At 58.0% G+C, this 18,616-nt stretch overlaps 1 protein-coding gene across 9 annotated transcripts in view; it reads right to left on the bottom strand.

Moving 5' to 3' along the window:
• Nucleotides 1-18,616, bottom strand: part of IQSEC1 (IQ motif and Sec7 domain ArfGEF 1) — a 170,104-nt gene that overhangs the window by 15,693 nt on the left and 135,795 nt on the right. For 8 of the 9 annotated variants that reach the window (XM_034658853.1, XM_011222960.3, XM_034658858.1 and 5 more), the window contains 6 exons: nt 11,529-11,690; nt 8,789-8,911; nt 7,296-7,462; nt 2,615-2,754; nt 2,133-2,162; nt 402-527 (listed from right to left, as the gene is read on the bottom strand). In XM_034658853.1, the coding sequence (XP_034514744.1) occupies nt 402-527; nt 2,133-2,162; nt 2,615-2,754; nt 7,296-7,462; nt 8,789-8,911; nt 11,529-11,690 (748 nt within the window). The remainder of the gene's footprint in view (nt 1-401; nt 528-2,132; nt 2,163-2,614; nt 2,755-7,295; nt 7,463-8,788; nt 8,912-11,528; nt 11,691-18,616) is intronic. The other variant, XM_034658850.1, reaches the window with a different exon arrangement.

Genomic DNA, 18,616 nt, shown 5'->3' with positions numbered 1-18,616 from the left:
GAAGCCTGCAGCTGCCAGGGCTGACATTCCCTTCTTGGACAGAGGCTGCCTGAGAAGGGAGCCCACACAGCCAAGAGACAGCCTAATGAGGAGTCCAGCTGACACAGTTTGAGCCTCCGGGAATAGCTGGGGCTGAAGGCGCAGATCCCTCCTGGGCTTTTCCAGAAGACAGTGAAACCCTGTGTTCATTGGTAGCGCTGTGAGTTGGACTCTGCCTCTGCTAACCCAAAGACCATGGGGCTAACTCCCATCCTGTTATCTGTACCCCCAACCCCCCACCGCGTGTGCCTTTCCCCGAGCACCAGCAGACGCGGCCACAAGGAGACCGGAGACCAGAGCCGCGGGTCAAGGCCGCCCTGAGCTGCGCTCCCAGCCACGGCACGCCGTGGGGAACCACATACCACCAGGAGGTCGTTAAACAGGAAGATTTCTCGCTGGTGCAGTCCGAGTTTCTGGGGCTTATTTGGGTCTGGAACCTCAAAGAGCCGGCAGTAGCAGACCAGCCTCCGGTGGGGCAGAGAGAGTACCTGTGCGGGGAGGGAAGTGCTGCCGTCAGCCCCCTGCCACTCGGCTGGAGCCTGGCCTGCACGCTCAGAACCCTGCCTGCGGGCCTGGCATTCAAAAACGCCCTCTCCCACCAACTGTGTGCAGCAGAGCAGACACGTTTGGACTCCTAGCAATTTTTCCCCGCTCTTCCTCAGGAGTGCTCCTGAAGGGCCGTGGAAAACGCTCCTGCTTCTTATGACACCACCTTTCCTTTCCCTTTCCCTTTCCTTCCTTTTCCTTTTCCTTTTCCTTCCCTTCCCCCTTCCCCTTCCCCTTCCCCTTCCCTTTCCTTTCCCTCAGGCAGGTCCCAGACTTCTTAGAGCATCACGCTTACATGGCAGACCCCCCCCCCCAGGGAGAAGTTCATGATCCCTGAGTCCCCATAAAGTGTCTGTCACAGACATAAGCCCAGTAGTCTCTGCAAAGGTTTCTCCAGAGACTGTCTACTCTAGGTGAGGAAACTGAGGCACAGAGAGGTTGAGCAACTTCTCTCAGCCACATAATGGGGAAGGTGCAGAGCCGGAAGCAGATTCCGGGTCCCTCCTAGAGAATCCCGATGGTTCTGATGCCTGAAAAACCCTATCCCAAATCCCAAGCCAGCTGCCACCGCTCTGTGGGGCCTGGCTGGGGTCCCCACTCTGAACATGCCCAGCACGGGTTCCTGTGAGCCCCCACCCTGCTGAAGTCCAAGCTACCCTCAAGGCCAGATGCAAAGTACAGTGTCTAAGGGCTGTGGTGACAAGCCATCTGGGAGGCCCGGTTATGGCTCTGAGAGCACCCAGGCTCACGCAAGAGACCGTAAGTTAGTAAATGGCCAGGACGGGTTGGGTAGTGTCACGGCAGGCAGGGAGGGTTCACTCTGCAGCAGGTGTCCTGGTGCAGGGATACCGGAGCTCAGCGCATCGGGAAGATGTGAGTGAGCACGTGGCTCAGGCTGGCGTGCTCAGGGAGCGGCCCTGTTTGGAGCGAAAGTGAGAAGGGGAGAGGAGGGTGGCAGGTGGGGCCGGAGAGGCGGGTGAGGGCCGGGCACAGCAGTATCCAGTGGTTTCTCTCTGGGGGAAGCTGGGAAGAGGGGGGAGCAGACAGGGTTGTGATGCTGACTCTTGCAGCACAGGGCTGCCTGGCAAGAGGGAAAGGCAGACGCATAAGGAAGGCGCCACGTGACTGCCAGGATAGCCGTGCATCCAGGAGCACCTGCGGTGAGCAGGCAAACTTGCCCCAAGTGGAACGTCAGGGGGCAGAGCGTGAGCAGGGTGGGAAGGAATCTTCTGTTTCAGGCACAGTGCCTCCGGGTCTGGCGACAAGCCTTGGCCTCAGTGCTTAGCCAGGCCGGGATGAGAGGGAAGGAGACTATCTGCTCTGGTCCGATGGCACAACCCTCCCCAGGAGGCCGTAGTCTCTGGGCCTGCAGAGATTCGAGGCTGGGGTAATTACGAAAATCAAATTTCTTATCGCTCCGGAAATTAATTCAAGCAGTTAGAATCATGGATCTGGGAGCCAGGGGATGCAGTGATGTGAACAAAGGACACGGGGGCCACCCCCAGGGCGGGATATCAGCCAGAATGTAAAAGCAGAAGGATACTCACACAGCCAAGCCCGTGATGCAGGGATCCAATCTATGTGGGAAACATGAAACAAACAAAGGTATTAATGATTCAAAAAATGCACCTGGGCCTGGAGAGAGCTAATGGGACGACATCCAAGTAGGTAAGCTCCCCTCCTGCGGCTCTCATGTCCTCTGTCCAGATATGCCACCCACAGTAGTAGCTGGGGAGACTTCCAGAGCTCTGAGGGAGCAATGGAGGCGTTCCCCGGGGTACCAAGGGACCACCCACAGCTCTGGCTGTTGGTTTAAGAGCCGTGGGCTCTCTTTAAATAGAACCCAGAGCCAGTGGTTGTTATTCCCAAATAGCAGGAGCCACCCTACACCTGAAGTAATTTCTCTACCCTGCCCCTAAGGGGCTGGGTTCCAAAAGGCCCAAAGCTGAAGCCAGTGAGCCGGGTCAGGGTCACATGGAGTGGGGGTGGGTGAGAGTAAGGGAGCCAGGGACACTGGGTCACCACATACCGGCTTCTTCCCCACGATGAGCTTCTCCACCTTCTGGACCTGGGACACGTGGTCCTCATTGGTCTTCAGCTCCCGCTTGCGAATGCGCTCGTAGATCCCGATCAGCATCTCCCGGGGAATGTCCTCACCGTCGTCCACCCCTGGCAGGAGAAGCAGCCAGGTGTCAGGGAGGGCCAGGGCCTGGGTGGCGGAGGCACCACTCAGCTTCGTGTGCCAGGCTCACCCCTCATTTACCAGTTTCTAAACCCAATCAGAATAGCGATCGCTTTCCCCAGTCCTCAGCAGAACCAGAGGCTTTCCGGACGCACAGCCACTGAAGGTCTTCAGTCCAGTATAAAGTGCCCCAGAACCCTTCCACCAGGACCAGGCCAACACAGCCATGCTCCGAGGGCTTTATGGGCATCAGCTTGCTAACAGCCCTGGGTCCAAGTTCTTGCTTTACCCCTGACTAGCCATGTGACCGAGTCTCTGAGCTGGGGGTCCTATCTGAAGTGGGCCACCAAGAGCACCAGTGGCTTCCCGGAGACCTTGTGAGGAAGCCAGAGCAGGCCTGGTGTTTCCCAGAAAGTGAGAATCCTGTGTACCTGTTGCTAGCTGTCATCCCACATCAGAAGCTGGGGGTCTGGCCTGGAACCCGGGTTGCTCTGACAACAGGCATGTACCCTTTCTGCTAAACCCCGAAAAACCGCTGTGAGGAAAACTCAGCTCCACTCAGGAGAGAAACGCAAACCCACACCAGTCCTCAGACTGCAGGCTAGCAAAAATCCAGGGATTTGGTAACCGGCACTGTTGGCGAGGCTGTGGGAAGGGGCCTCTCACACACTGCATGGCTCCGCCCCTGCACTGGGCCACTTGCTACTGCCTGTCACAATTATACACTCAAACCCCCTCCGGGCCACTGTCTGCCTTTGGGAGAATTTATCCCATGGGAAAGGTACGCAAACAAGGTGACTCATTGCAGCATGGTTTCCAAATAGCGGAAGACTAGAATTCACCCATTTACCCATTACTAGAGGACTGGTTAACCCATCACCGCACAGGAGGGGAATGAAATACCACATACCTGCCAGGAAAATGAGCAAGGCCACAGGGAACCGACAGGGAACCGTTCTCTCAGATTTGTTAAATGAGAAAAGAAAGGTGCCAAATGACGAGGGTAAAACTAGTCATGCACGTTGGTACTTGTGTGAGCAGAGGAGCCCTGGGCGGTACACCAGGGTCAGAATGACCTGGGCACACGGGGATGGGTGGGAGGGGCTCTGCCACAGACCTTTCCTGCTTTTTTTTTTTTCTTAGACTATTTTTTAGAACTTGTTTGTGTGTGTTTTTTAAAGATTTTATCTGTCAGAGAGAAAGTGTGCACGTGCACGTGCACAAGCAGGGGGAGGGGCAGAGGGAGAAGCAGGCTCCCTGTTGACCAGGAAGCCCGATGCAGGGCTCAATGCCAGGACCTTGGGATCATGACCTGAGCTGAAGGCAGACGCTTAACCGACTGAGCCACCCCTAGAACTGATTTTTAGAGCAGTTAAGTTCACAGCAAAATTGAGGGGAAACAGCTGTACTTTTTCCCTCGTAACACCTGCCCCCCCAGCACTACCAACTTCCCCCACCAGAGTGGTGTATTTATTACAATCAGTGAAACTACCCTGACACACTGTTCACTCAAAGTCTGCAGCTTACACTGGGATTTGCTCTCGGTGTGCATTCGATAATAAATGCTTAATGGCACCAATCCACCATTGTGTAGTGAGAGCAGATAGCGTCACTGCCCTAAAACTCCCCTGGGCTCCACCGACTCACGCTTCCTCCCGCCAACCCCCAGCAACCACTGATCTTTTGCGTCTCCATGGTTTTGCCTTTTCTGGAATGTCATACAGCTGGAATCAGATGGTGTGTGGCCTTTTCAGACTGGTTCCTTTCGCTCAGTAACATGCATTTAAGGTTCCTCCAGGTCTTCTCGTGGCTTGATAGCTCATTTCTTTTTAGCGCTGAATAATATTCCCTTGTCTGGATGTGCCAGTTTCTGTATTCGTTCACCTACTGAAGGACATCCTGGTTGCTTCAAAGTCTTGGCAACTATGAATTAAAGCTGCTATAAATATCTGTGTGCAGGACTTTGTGCAGACATACGTTCTCAGCTCCTTTGGGTAAATACCAAGGAACGTGACTGCTAGGCTGTATTACTTTTTTTTTTTTTTTTTAACTATGTGAGGATGATACCCATTCAAAAAATCGGGGTAGAGAATTTAAAAACAATTATCAATAAAACAAAAAATAAAAGCTTTGCTCATCTGGCTTCTGTGCTGGTGAGCTATCTGTCCCCCACCCATCTTCCAACCCCCAGAGGAGCTCCTGCTGCTGGGTGAACTGGGGTGAGCAATTCCAGAGAAAAATGTGTACAGTGTATGTTGGGGGGGGAGGTTTCCTCTACAAAGAACAAGCTGGATGTTTGCCCAATGTAGAGCACCAGGTGGGCTTGGGGAGACCAGAGTCCTGCCCCCTCAGACATGCACTTGCTGTGTCATCTTGGGCGAATCCCCTCCCTCTGTGCCTCGGTTACCCTTCTGGAACACAAGGAAGATGGAACAGAACACTCCTGAGTCCCTGGCTTGGGAACAGTGGGAAAGGCCCAGGCTTAGAAGACAGAACCAGCAGCTTGCTCTGCCAAGTGGGATGATAATGCCCACCCCCCCTGCGGCTGGGATGGTCAGGTGCAAGAGCGGATACAAACCACAAAGCCACGCTGACATGAGGGGGGCTGCCTGGCAGTATCTGACTCAGCAACCCCATCCTTTCCCTGGCCTTCTTTCCTCAGAGCTGATCATTTCTGGCTCCTCCTGTTGTTCCCCATCTGGGGGGCGGGGGGCTCCCAATTACTTGGGTGAGGTATCCAGGCAGAAAAAAATCACAGTCAAATCACAACTCCCCTGGGGTCGCCAACAGCGTGTAGTGTACAGCCTGCTTTTGCACCCTGGGGCCTCGTAGGACTCTGTGGAGACCGGAATCGGGCTCAGCCCTGCGAGGAGTGAGGTCTAGGGCTGACAGAGGAGCGCACATCCCTGACCCATCCAAGCATCTGCTGGTCGTGCTCCTGCGCTCTGGTGCTGACTTGCCATTAAGGAAGATCCTAGACTCCTTAGCTTCCTAGAACCTCTAGGTATGCCCTGAATTCCCTGGGGCCCGCAGCATCCCTTAGACCTAGCAGAGGGCCACACACCCTGAGTGCTCAGTGCAGGGAATGGCCATTGTCTGGGTGGTCTGAACCAAGCCCCTGTCCCTGGGCTTCTCTGACTTCCCAGGTGGGAAAAGGGGGCAGCCCGGCCCGGCCCGCTTTGGCTGGGCAGCCCATTAGCTGGCTTGTTGCAGGGCCGCCTGCCACCAGGGGGCGTGCTAGGACAGCTCAAACACCGGGAGGGTCATTCTGTCCCAGGAGAGGGGGTGACAGAGCAGGGGTTTTGCAGGAAAAAAGGACAACAGTAGTATATTTAAATGGCCCAACAAGCTCACAGAGTTGGGCCTGATTTAAACCAGCTTTTTCCTTTCTTTAAAAACATGACACCCTCAGGGGCGCCTGGGTGGCTCAGTCAAGTTAAGCGTCTGACTCTTGGTTTCGGCTCAGGTCATGATCTCCGGGTTGTGGGATTGAGCCCCATGTTGGGTTCTGTGCTGGATACAGAGCCTGGCTAAGAGACTCTCTCCCTCTGCCCCTACCTCCTTCTCCCTCTCTAAAAAAATGTATGTGTGTGTATATCTCTATACACATATGTATGTATACCTCTATACACATATGTATGTATACAAACACCTGACACGCTCTCTGAGGGACCTCAGCAGCTGGTGTTTCCCCAGGAGAGGGACACAGTCCCTCCTCTTCCTTCCAGGGACTCCAGGTACATGAGGACATGTGATCCGCTCACACAGTGCCACCTGGGAGACAGCTGTCCCCTTTTCAATTCCTTTCCTCCACAATGACACCAGGAAGGCCTCCCTTCCCGCTGCCCACCTTAGCACCTCAGCCTTGGGGCCCGGCCAGCAGCAGCTGTGGTGCTTTTGTCCACCGAATTCATTTTTATTGTCACTGCCTAAGTGCGGCAAATGATACGCGCTTCCTGTTTATACTGATGATAGAAAGTTCCTCTAAACACACACACACACACACACACACACACACACACACACACACACACACACAGAGGCAAGTCAGTTCCACGAGGAATGTCGAGCGTAGGAGAGGGGGGCACAGCAGTGATGGGGACAGGGTGTGCAGCCCCTCTGTCTGGCCCCTGCCTGCCCAGGGTACCCAGAACCCGGGCTCCAGACTGCTCCCTCACGTCCCCTGATCCAGCCTCCATGGCCCATAACCGGCCCGCCCGTGCTGGGCCGAACTTTCTTAGCCCCCCACCCCACCCCAGCACCTCCACCTGTCAAAGCCCTGTGCACCCTTCCTCCACGAGTGAGGCCCGTGGCAGCACGAGACCCAGGCTGTGCTCCCACTGTGCGTGTCGCTGACGGTCACAGCAGTCAGCACTCTTCACGGCCATCTGTGCTGTGTATGTGGGACCAAGGCTCACCCCGGGTCCCGGTGGCAAGGACGGGGTGCGTGGGAGCCCAGCCCCCCGGCTCTGCCCTGTGCCTGGCTGGGCAGGTGCTCAGAGGCCGGCTGAGCTCCCGGCCAGCTCACCTCGCAGGTTCTTGACGAAGTCCTCCAGCTTCATCTTCCTCTCAGGTTTGACGCTGGGGCTGTACATGTCGGTGTTGAGCAGGATGACGGCGAACGCCAGGATGAAAATGGTGTCTGGGTTCCGGAACTGCCGAACCACCCCGGGGTTGCAGATGCAGTACCGCTGGCTGGGGGCCGGGACAGGGAGCGGGGTCAGGACCTCCTCGGTCAGGGCAGGATGCGGGTCTGCCCCTCCCTCAGGACGGCGGCCGCTGCTCCGGCCCCGGCACTGAACGGCTGAGGCTGGTCACTGCCCTCGGAGCCTCAGTTTGCACATCTGGTCAATGGGGGTAACACGTGCTCCTCCTTCTGCTACTTACACCTCAGCCATCTGTCGTCTAGCCGGTGACGGCTGCTGAGGGAGAGGACTGCATCCCCACCCCCTCTGCCTCGGAATTGGATGCAGCCCAGAAGGTGACCAATCTCTGGCCAGTGGGATATGAGCAGATGGGATGTGGGCATCTTTAAGGCTGTACCTTAAAGGGCTGAGGTCACTCTCTTCCCCTGCCTGGAACGGGGATGTGACAGTGGGTGTTGGACCTGCTACCTGGGACCCTGAGATGAAAGGAACCTGGCTCAGGGAGGGGGTGGGTGAGGGGGGCAGACCAGAGAAGAGGAACCATGGGGTGCCATGACTAAGGCAGGAGCCGTTGGAGCTCAGACAATATGGGCTTCAATCCTGTCTTCTCCGTTAGTGCCGCCACCTCCAGGAAGCCCTCCTGGAAGGAAGTATCTGAACAACCCCCTCCCAGGGCCCCAAAATTGTCCTCCTGTTGTGTCCTCATTTCTCACCTTGGCCCCATCACTGGTGATGAGCCCCGAGGGCTGGGTCAGTGGCTGATCCGTGTCTCCCGCACCCAGCGTGGGGATGGATGTTCCTACCCAGCCACCGTGCACACAGTCCTGGGAAGAATGACTGTGGGACGGTAGCCAACCTTGACTGTGGGCTCTTTGCTGTGCCAGACACTGGGCTAAGTGTGCCCACATGTCCAAAGTGGTCTCAGGTAGGTGCTTTTGGGATCCCCACTCTACAGGCAAGGACATGAGGCACAGAGAGATTAGGTAACCGGTGCAAAGTCACACAGTTAATAAGTGGCGGAATGGCTGTTAGAGCCAGGCCCTCTGGCTCTGCAGGTCGTGCTCTGAGTCAGTGTGTGAGATGGGCCACCCTCTGTGAATGGGCAGAGAATGACAACACGGACTCGTGAATGAGTGATGCTTGTGAGGACCCGGAGAAACACAGACTGTCCAAAAGTCTGGTTCTAGAGATAACAAGCACAGCCCCTGGCACACAGCAGGGGCTACTTACTGACTCATTCCCCAGGCAAGTCCAGGGCCACCTGACCCTGCTTAGGCGATGGGGCTGGAGGGGGGATTTGGGCCTTGAGCCATGGGCCTCAGCGCCGGGAACTTCCTCTTCCCGACACCCACCCGTGCCCTGCCGTGACCCCAACCTGAATGCCTCGATGAGCCGCTCCACCTTCTGAGCCTCCCCTTGGACCCGGATGTGTGCCTGGAACTTCCTGAGGGCTTCATCTAATTCCATGGCGGAGAAATCCATCTCGTCCACCACGCAGCTGAAATGAGAGCCCACGGCCATATGAGGGTCTGCTGCCCGCGCAGCCCCTGCCGGCCTTCCTGTCGGGGGCAGAGCACAGAGGGAGTCCGTGCCGGGCAGGCCGTGAGCTGCCCAAAGCCAGGGGACCTGGCCGCCTCTTGTCCAGAAGGGCCCTCTGCCTGGCTCCCTCCAATCACTACACACTTCGGATTAGAGCCCAAAGACCCCTGTGCTTCTGGGGGAGTCTACAGATCCCCTGAAACTGCAGGAAAATGTTGGTGCCTGGATCTCTGTGGGTCATTTTCTACAGAGGGGCCAGAGCCTATGGCCACTCCTGATAAAGGCCCATTGGGGCGGAAATGAATGGCTCTCAGCGTGCACACCACACAGGGCACAGAACAGCACGGTACTGCTCGAGTCTTCTCGGGCTGTCGAGAAGGGACCCAACCACGCACGCCCATCCTCTCCAGGAGGACGTAGAGGCTGGCCACTAACTTGTCGGGCAGTGACTGCACACTGGGCCCATCTCTCCAAGCTGAGCGGTCAGAGGGGAGGTGCCTGGGTTTTGCTGGCTGTTTTTCAAGGGGCGCCTTGGCGGCCCTGCGCCGCCCTCATCTGCCAATTCGCCAAGGGCAGCGGAGCTTGCAAAGGCAGCTGGTAACCGGGTTTTGTTTGGTTCCCCTCATCCCAGTCCTGCCCTCTGCATGCCATGCTCTGTCCTCTGATCCAGACCCCCGAACGGAGAAGGTGGGGTCCGCACCAGCGACCCACTCAGCAGGCTGTGGTGTCCAGTGTAACTATCTGTAACAAAGCCACGGCCACCCCTGGTGGTGCCGCAGAGGCCTCGGCCATGGGGGGCCTAATTCTCACTGCCAGGGCCCTCGCTCTGCTGGGTGCAATGGGCTTCGGCATAAACTGTGGCGCCCCCTATCTTCTCTGAGTGCTCAGGGCTCTGGGGTGCCACCCTTCAAGGCTGCTGTGGAGCGGGTGGGGGAGGGCAGGGACCACACAGGGTAATTTGCTGACTGGCCTCTGAGCTGGATGCCTGGTGTGGAGGGTCGGGGGTGGGGGGGGTGAGGATTCCTGCTTCCTGAGGCTGCTGCTATTTTCTGATGGGGGAGAACAATGCACGGATTTCCTATGGACCAGCAGCTAGCTTGGGGGGTGGGGGCGAGCCTGGGGGGAGCACAGGAATGGCTGCAGGGGGTGGAGGGCTGGCCCAAGACAGTCTTAGGCCCAATTCACTAAGGACCCCATCTGCTTTCCCCTGAACTGCTTCCTGAGGCTGGTGGAAAAGGCAGAGAGGGGCACTAACCGTAGGAACAATGCAGCAGGCTTTTCCTGTGGAGCCAGAACAGAAACGGCAAGCGGGGAGAACGCAGCCCCAGTGCGCACGCCTGGCCAAGGAAGGGCTCAGACGCCGTTCTGCTGGGTGCCAGCTAGAGCTGCTGCCGAAGGCTGTGGCTCACGCGGCCTGTGTGTCCGCGTGTGCTGGGGGTACGTGTGACTGAACGATACATACGTGTCATGTGAGTCTACGTGTGTGGGGGTGGGGAGCACCCAGGCTAGCCCTTCCCTGAGCCCGGGTTTCCTCACCTGCAAAAGAGGCCCGGACACCTGCCCACCTCCTTCCAGGGAAGTGTAGACATGGCAGGCACACAGGTGGCCAGGCTCTTCCTTATGGCAGAGCCGCCTGGCCCCAGAAGGCCCGCTGCCCACCCCCTTGACGTCGTTCTTTCATCCGATGAGGCAGGGCTGGACAGATGCAAGGCACTGCCCTTGTTACTCATGGTTTGCTCTTTATTCCGCTTTGATTTCTGCTCCTGGCCTACATCTCGGTGTGTAGCTGCCTGGTCAGAATATCCTCAACAGCAGGCCTGGGGAAGCCCCCCTGGGTCCTGAGCCACCCCATTCCATCCTGTCCCGAAGCTTTGGCTCCTCCTCTGTGAAAGGGGCTTAGTGAGACCCAACACCCACCCCCACGTGTTTGAGGACGAGGCAGGGCCCTGGGTCTATAAACCCAAGGGTCCAAGCACAGGGGGCCTTTCTCCTTAGGACGGTCTCAAGAAGGAATGGAGAGATTTGGGGTACGAGCTGGACAGGGCTTCTCAAACTGCCAAGAGTTCCTAGGGAGTTGGAAACCTGGTTTTCCGCAGAGTTCCAAGTAGCTGGGAGGGCCGTGGCTGCCAGCCATGGTTGGACTCTCACCCCCAGATCTCCCAGCCAAGAGAGGCAGGAGAGAGGCGCAGTGGAGGGAGGCACTGGGGTCTCTGGGCTCCCTGTTCCCCTCTACATCCCCCACTGAGGGTGCGTTAGGATGGCTGGCAGTCAGGCTGGGGGAGTGAGCTCAGACCTCTAACCCCCCAGTGCTGTGGTGGCTTGGCCCTGCTGGAGAGGGATGGAGGGGCCAAGGGTGCGTGCAGGGGGGCCCGCAGGGCAGCGTGTGAACTGTAGAGCCCGAGGGTGGAAGCATGCACGTATGCCTGGCAGGGTGCGACGTGCAAAACAATGTGGGGTGTCTGCTGTGTGTCTAGGAGCAAGAAAGCGCTAAGGGGAGGATTCGGTGTATGTGCCAGTGAGCAGGGTAAGCCTGACGCGCACGTCTACAACCCCACCCCCCCAGCCCCGGAACTCACTCGAGCACGTCTCGGTTGAACTGTTTCTGCCGGTTGCCCAGGAACTCGCCGATCATCTGCCTGCTGAGGCCTTTGCGCTGCAGCAGGAAGTGTGCCACCCCCACTGGCGTGTCAGGCACAAAGCCGCGTTCGATGAGGTACTGGACGCCCTTCTCAGGTTTCCTGGGGTGGGGGACGAGAGACAGGCTCAGCCCCGGCTGCCCCAACCCCTCCGGGCTTGCGCTCCTCCCTGGGTACTCCGGGTGCCCTGTCCTGTTCCGCTGGAGGAACTCAGAACTGCCCAGACCCTGCACCAGGCACGGCCTGGGACTGGGCCATCAGCAGCGGTGTGGCCACGGGTGCCGGAGCAGGGAGCGACTCCACCGCCCTAGTGCTCCGCACTGCCCCAAACGCCCCTCTGGGTGGAAGTCACTGCCCTGCATTTCACTGCCAGGCAGACGGGAACCCTTTGCCGTGCACATACTGGCCTGCCCTCCGCCCCCCGATGGACAACAGTCTCTAAGGCGCGCTGAGGCCTTACTCTGAGAGCCACCGTCTAAGCACCCTACGCACACTAACTCCCCACACGCCTCCTGGGGCTCGGCGCTCTCGTTACCCGGGCTGTTGAGGAGCCTGACAACCGCGTGACCAGCCGGTAGCCTCAACTACCTTTGTTGTAAAGGCTTCCTGAGTTAAGAGAGTCAGGTGCCTGGAACGACGTGTGCAGTGAGCACCATGGAAGGTTCTCACGACTAGCCCCAATTTATAGGAGAGGAAGTGAAGGCGCAGCACTGACCCTTCCTGGCAAAGAGTGTTTCTGGGAAGGGGTGGGTGGCCTGCAGGGCTGAGTGAGTCCACCTGCCCTGGAAGCCACAGGGCCGGCTGGGCTGTGGTGGAGGGAGGCCCCCTCAGGAGTTCAGCAGGGGCCCAGGCTGGCCCTCTCCTCCCGTTACGCCTCTGTCCTCCTGCTGGTCCGTGGCATGATACAGGCTTGGCAGACCTCACTGGGTGGTGTGAGGGGGCTGCGTGTGTGACCCTCGGAAAGCAGGTGTCCTGTGACAACCCCAGAGCCTCAGAAGGGCCTGAGGAGCTGTGGAACCCTTGTGGTGTGTCCAGCACCGTGCAGGGGGTGGGGGGAGCCGGGCCCTACGGCTCACGCTGGCAGGTACAGATCAGTGTTTTGCTATCCCCTAGGAGGCTGGCGGCGACAGCGGGTATCCACCTGTCCCCATAAACACGCGGCTCCTGGGTGACAGCAGCGTCCAGCACATGCTGTATTTCTACCTGCAAGCAAAGCAGAGCTCCCGCTGCAAGGTGACCTTGCTATTTTTACCCCAGGATGACCACACACCCTAACATCACCTCCAGGAGTTTGGCAGGGAGTGGCCGCTGGCCAGCTGGGCCCTGGCACGGCTCCCCCACCCCTGCTACATACCCCATTCCTCCTCAGGACTCTGGGGTTGCCAACCGAGAGCTGCCTGTCCCAGGCTTCTCCAGCCACTCGGCAGCTCACGCTCCCTCCCTGCCCTGCTCCACGCCAGCCCCCACAGAGCCCCAGCCCATGCCCACTTCCCTCTTCCTCAACTCCTAGGTCAGAGGTCACACGGCAAGCCCACAGACATCTTTTCTTTAGCTTACACGACATTAGTGAAAGGAATGTTAGTGAGTTGCCAACATGCAGAAATTAGGAGAGCTCAATCCAGAATCCAGATTTCTGGCTTCTCTTGAAAAATCAGGCCATCTGGCACTCCTGGGCCTGTGCTCCTATGTGGCCATGACTGGAGAGCTGGGCCGGGCCGCCCCACTCAGGCACTCTGTGTCAGCCACCCAGCCTCGGCCGGCCCCAACAGGGGGCCCAGATCCAGGCCCGGGCCACTTCCCTGGGGGGCTGGCTGCCCTCCCCACTCTGCCCTCTCCTGCGTTTACACACCAACGTCACACACATCTCGGACTTGAGGATACGGGCTCCTCTGCCTGGGAGGAAGAGAATGCAGCGGGAGAGTGGGACACACCGCAGGAAGGAGTCTTACGAGGGGCCATGGGAATGAGGATTCTTCACAGATTTAAGTACCCAGAGTCTACTTTTTGCTAGGTACGGCTCAGGATGACAGCAGTGAGTGGGGCTGGTCAAGAACACCCCACAATGGTAGGCTCTAATCCTTGGTCTAAAGGACAAAGGGACTGAATGACGGCTGGGGGGCAGAGGGAGGGGCACCTTCCCATGAATCAGAGGATTTCTCTGAGCAGGTGACACTGGGCAGTGACCTAGGTGCTTAGGGAGCTTTCTGGGTGGAGGCAGAAGTGAATGCAAAGGCCCTGAGGTGACAAAGGGTTTTTTTGCAGGATTCAGGACCAGAAAGCTGCCCCAGGGTGGCTGAGAGCAGGGGCCCTGGGGGAGGGCAGCAGGGTGGGCAGGCCGGATCCCACAGCGTGTGCAGGCCACGGGGGAATCTGGTTTTAGATGAGAAGCCCCAGTGTGCTATGAACTGGGCAGTGATGGGACCCAATGTTCATGCTTAAGAAGCTCCCGCTAGGGGCGCCTGGGTGGCACAGTCGTTAAGCGTCTGCCTTCGACTCAGGGCGTGATCCCAGCGTTCTCGGATCGAGCCCCACATCAGGCTCTTCCGCTGGGAGCCTGCTTCTTCCTCTCCCACTCCCCCTGCTTGTGTTTCCTCTCTCGCTGGCTGTCTCTGTCAAATAAATAAATAAAACCTTTAAAAAAAAAAAAAAAAAGCAGCTCCCGCCAGCTGCTCTGCAGGGAGCAAGGCTAGGTCCAAGATGTGAGAGCTCAGCGAGGAGCCTCCCGCAGGCAGCCAGGCTACAGTACACTGCCTGAGGGTAGAGATGACAATATTTGCGGGTGGATCCAGTTTGAACCAAATGCGGCAGGGTCTGGTTCCACCTGGCGGGTTGCACAGCGACCTCACAGGAGGAAAGAATCTGAACTCACTGGGACTTGACCAGTGACCAGGAGCTCGCTGAGCAGCTGAGAGGACCGATGTGGTGGCAGGAGGCGCAGGTAAGGATCTGGGGTTGGGGGGTGTGGGTGCAGGCCAGGCTGGGAGCTCCAGGGTCAGGTTGAATATGGCTGTCCAAGGAAGCCTCTGGATGGCTTTATGCAGGGGAGTGGCCGGGCCTTCACCATCCTCTTCAGCCAGTGCACTGGACGTCCGATGATATGAGTTCCCTGCCTGTCAGGACCTTGCTGACCGCGTCCACCTTGACAGTGCAGTGGGGCCCCAAGTGTGCCCTTGGGGGCCCTGCCAGGCAGGGGTCCTAGATCCACCGGCTCTCTCACAGAGCTCCCTGCTGACCGAAGGGGCACGTGCCCTAGATCCGCTAAGTGTCATGCCCAGTGACCTGCTGGACGAAGGGATGTGAGGGGATGAGTCATCAGTGCTGCCACTAAGTGTGGCAGTTAGGGGACTGGGTGACACACTATGGCCAAGGCACCGTGCGAGAAGGGATGTGTGGCACTTCCTATGGGAGCCACATGATCCTTTCTGGCACCTTCGTTTGCCACAGTAGGTAACTAGGGAGCCCACCTTGGGAGGACACCCCTGCTGTCTCGTCCCTGAGAGACTTGATGAGCACAGCGCCTGGCCGGCCTGTGTGCCAATGCGACGGAGCCCACCCAGACTGGCAAAGAAGGGTGAGTCCGGCTATGATACTGGGTCACGTGGCGTCTAGTTCCACCCCAAGGCACAGACACAGTGCTGGGGCGCTGTCTCCCTCCCCAGCTGTGGCTTTACATTCCCTTCTTTATGAGGGTGCAGTGGGACTTCTGTCTGGAACCCCAGGTCCTGAAGACTGAAGAGGACACACACTGGGGCTCAGCCGGCTCCCGAGCCTTAGGTCCAGCAAGGGCCTGGCTCACCCAGAGTACACCCAACAAAGGAGGAAAAAAACGTGCCCTGGAGAAGGCGTGCTTTACCCGGTGTCATCAGGACCCTGTTTTAAAACCTTCCAGGGCCTCCCAACCCCTGCAGGACAAGATCCGGGCTTTCTGCCCCTGGATTCACGTCTTCATTCATTCCACAGACATCTGTTGAGCACCTGTTCTGGGCCAGGGGCTGTGCTAGCACGCCAGTGGGCCAAAGTCCCCATCCCTAGGGATGCCTGGGTGGTTCAGTCAGTTAAGCGGCTGCCTTTGGCTCAGGTCACAATCCGGGTCCTAGGATTGAGTCCCGCATCGGGCTCCTTGCTCAGCGGGGAGCCTGCTTCTCCCTCTGCCTGCTCTGCCTCCTCTGCCTGCTGCTCCCCCTGCTTGTGCGCGCGTTATGACAAATAAAAAAAGTCTTTAAAAAAAATTTAAAAACCCACAAAAAACCAACAAAGTCCCCATCCTTGAAAAACACCCTAGCTGGAGCGTGGTAAAGGAGGGAAATAAACTCCCAGGATATAGAAATACTCACAGCACAGGAGTCACAGGCATGTTTTCTGGAGCCAGAGGTCCGAGCTCAAACCCAGCTCCACTTACAGGCTGGGGGACCTGGGCAAGTTACTTAATCTTCCCCGTGCCTCAGCTTTCCTGTCCGAATAACGGGGACAGCAACAGTGCACATAGCAAAGGTACTGTGAAGGTTAAATGAGTTAATGCCTCTAAGCCCTCAAAAAATAGTCTTGGTCGTATGGCTCCAAGAGGAGGGTCAGCAACACGCAGAACAAAACCCAAGCAGTGCCTTGGTGACCTGGAGAAGGCGTGGACTTTGGCTGGAAGGGGGGGGGTGATCAGGAAAGGCCTTCCTGAGGAGGTGCCACTGAACTGGGAGCCAGGAAGAGGGACCCCGCTAGACAGAATGTTTAATGCAAAAGCCGTAGTTGACTCATAATGAAAAGAGGGCACAGAGAGGTCAAATAACTGGGCTCCAGGTTGCCAGGCGACAGAAAGCGTGCCGGGAGTTTCAGCCCACTCCTCTGCTCCAAGAAGCCCCCCAAAGCCTCACTCTGCCCTCCCCACCATCACTGCTCCTGAAAAGCCAGTCTATCCAGCTGCTGAGCCCGCTAGCTTCTCTAAGGGCCCAGCGTCAACAGTGGGGGACACTTGTGCCATCCACACCTGACCTGCTTCTGCATTCTGGGCCCCACTGTCAAGGGTCCTTGAAAGGCATCAGCAGGACAGGCTGGTGTGGGACAGTCTATAGCTGGGCCCTGCTGTCGGCCGCAAGGCGGGGCTGGCGTTCCTCCACGTCAGCTGCTGATTCAGACTTGGTGGTGACGGGCCAGAGTGTGCAGACCACAGCAGTTGCGTCTCTCACGTGCATCTCCTGTCCCCGGGCTGCGAGCAGTCAGTGGGGATGCCGAGCTTGCGGGGCTCCAGGGAGGGCGGTCACAAGGCTGGGCACCACACTGATGGATCACCCACTTGCTGGAGCCCCGAGCTGAGTGCTTTGCAGGCTCTTGTCCCAGCAGGGGTCTACAGGGTCAACAATGGGCTTCTCCTGTCATTTCTAGTTGACCGAGTAGCTGAAGAGACGTAAAGTGGGCGGCTGTCCACACCTCCCTGCCTGGCATCGAGCTGGCTTCCAGATTTCCCACCCCACCCACTCTGTCCCACTGACCCTGCGGGCTGACCTCACTCCCCCTGGCCAGTCAGAGCCCCGAATCCTGCTGACCACCATAAGCAGTTCGGAGAAAGCCAGCAGGGGCTGACGAGAGAGGAGAAGCTCTCTTCCTGCCGGGGTTGTTGTGAGGCTGGACCATGAGCCCGGGACGGCTGGCAGGCCTCCTGCCCTGGTGGGGCACTGGCAGGAGACGAGTCTGGGGAAAACGGCCAGGAGATGCCAACAGCTTTTCAGGCCTAGAACCAGTAAGGCCTCTGCTTAAACCAGTCTGACTGGGTTCCTGTCACTCACAAAGGAGAAGACCCTGATTTTAACAGAGACCAACACAGGATCTGTTTACCTACAGTGCCCGAGGACCCTCTGTGGTCAGGAAGCTGAGCCAACCCCATGACTGGTCTCAGCTGACCACGGGAGGAGGGACTCACCGAGTCCAGTACTCGGACAATCCCTGTATGCCTGGAAGCGCCCTTCGATTGGACAATCCAGGCTCAAATGCCCCCAGTGTCCTACGAAGGAGTGGCCGCCTTCCATCTGCTCACATACTTCCAGGGCCAGCAAGCTCACTACCCCTTCAGACTGTATTTCATGCAGCTCTGATTTTTACAAAGCTCTTCCTGATGCCGGGAGCCCAAGTTGAACGGGGCTTGTCCTTATTACAGAGAAAAGGTGGAGGAATTACCCTCCATCATGGCTGCCTGCCGTGCGGGGCCTGCCCTGGCACGGTTTTCTTCCCTGAGAGACTCAGCACCAGCCACCCCAGACCCAGGACACGGCTAGGGACACCCAGGGCTGTGAGGGCGGTGAGGGGCACGGGCTGGATGGGTAGCTCATGTCCAGGGGAACGGGAACCCAGGCTCCTCCTCAGTAGCTCCAAGTGCCCTGAAGGCAGCCGATCTTTCAACTGTCAGCACTACCAGCAGCAGCGAATAGCTCTAGCTCGCCGGAACCCTGGAGCCAGCATGTCTGGCTCTGTGGCCTCGAGCTAGCACCTGACCTCTCTGAGCCCTGGCTCCCTAGAGCCGAGTGTCCCAGGGTCACTGCGAGGATTCAGTGAGCTGACGCACACAAAGTGTTCTGCACAGCGCCTGGGCCCCAGATGTATGTTTAGATGGGCTGCTGTTGTCATTGATATTTTCATGAATCACAAGAAACACATCACACATGACGAGCACGGAGTTGGGGCAAGCAGATTGGGAACCCACCCCCAGCTCTGCTGCTTACTGAGAGAGGCTGGCCCGGCTCTGCCACCTCTGAGCCTGCTTCCCACGCAGGGAGGGAGCAGCTGACCGCCCAGGGACGCAGGAAGGGTGGAATCTCAGAGCACGCCAGACTCACACCAGAGCTCTCCGCCTCCCTCCTGCAGAAAGGAACGACAGCAGGGTGGCGCCTGGCAGACCCCAGGGGCCAGGCCCTAGGTGAAAGCGAGGTCTACCTTTCTGGGCTGGAAGGGACCTCGGGAGCACCCCCGAACAGCTCACAGCCCAAGCAGGAGTCCAAGCACACCATCACACTGAGTGGCCGTTGAGGCCCTAACCCACATGCCCC

The sequence above is a fragment of the Ailuropoda melanoleuca genome, chromosome 4, assembly GCF_002007445.2.
Source record: "Ailuropoda melanoleuca isolate Jingjing chromosome 4, ASM200744v2, whole genome shotgun sequence".
NCBI classification, from domain to species: Eukaryota; Metazoa; Chordata; class Mammalia; order Carnivora; family Ursidae; genus Ailuropoda; species Ailuropoda melanoleuca.
This window is presented reverse-complemented; position numbering and strand designations above follow the sequence as displayed.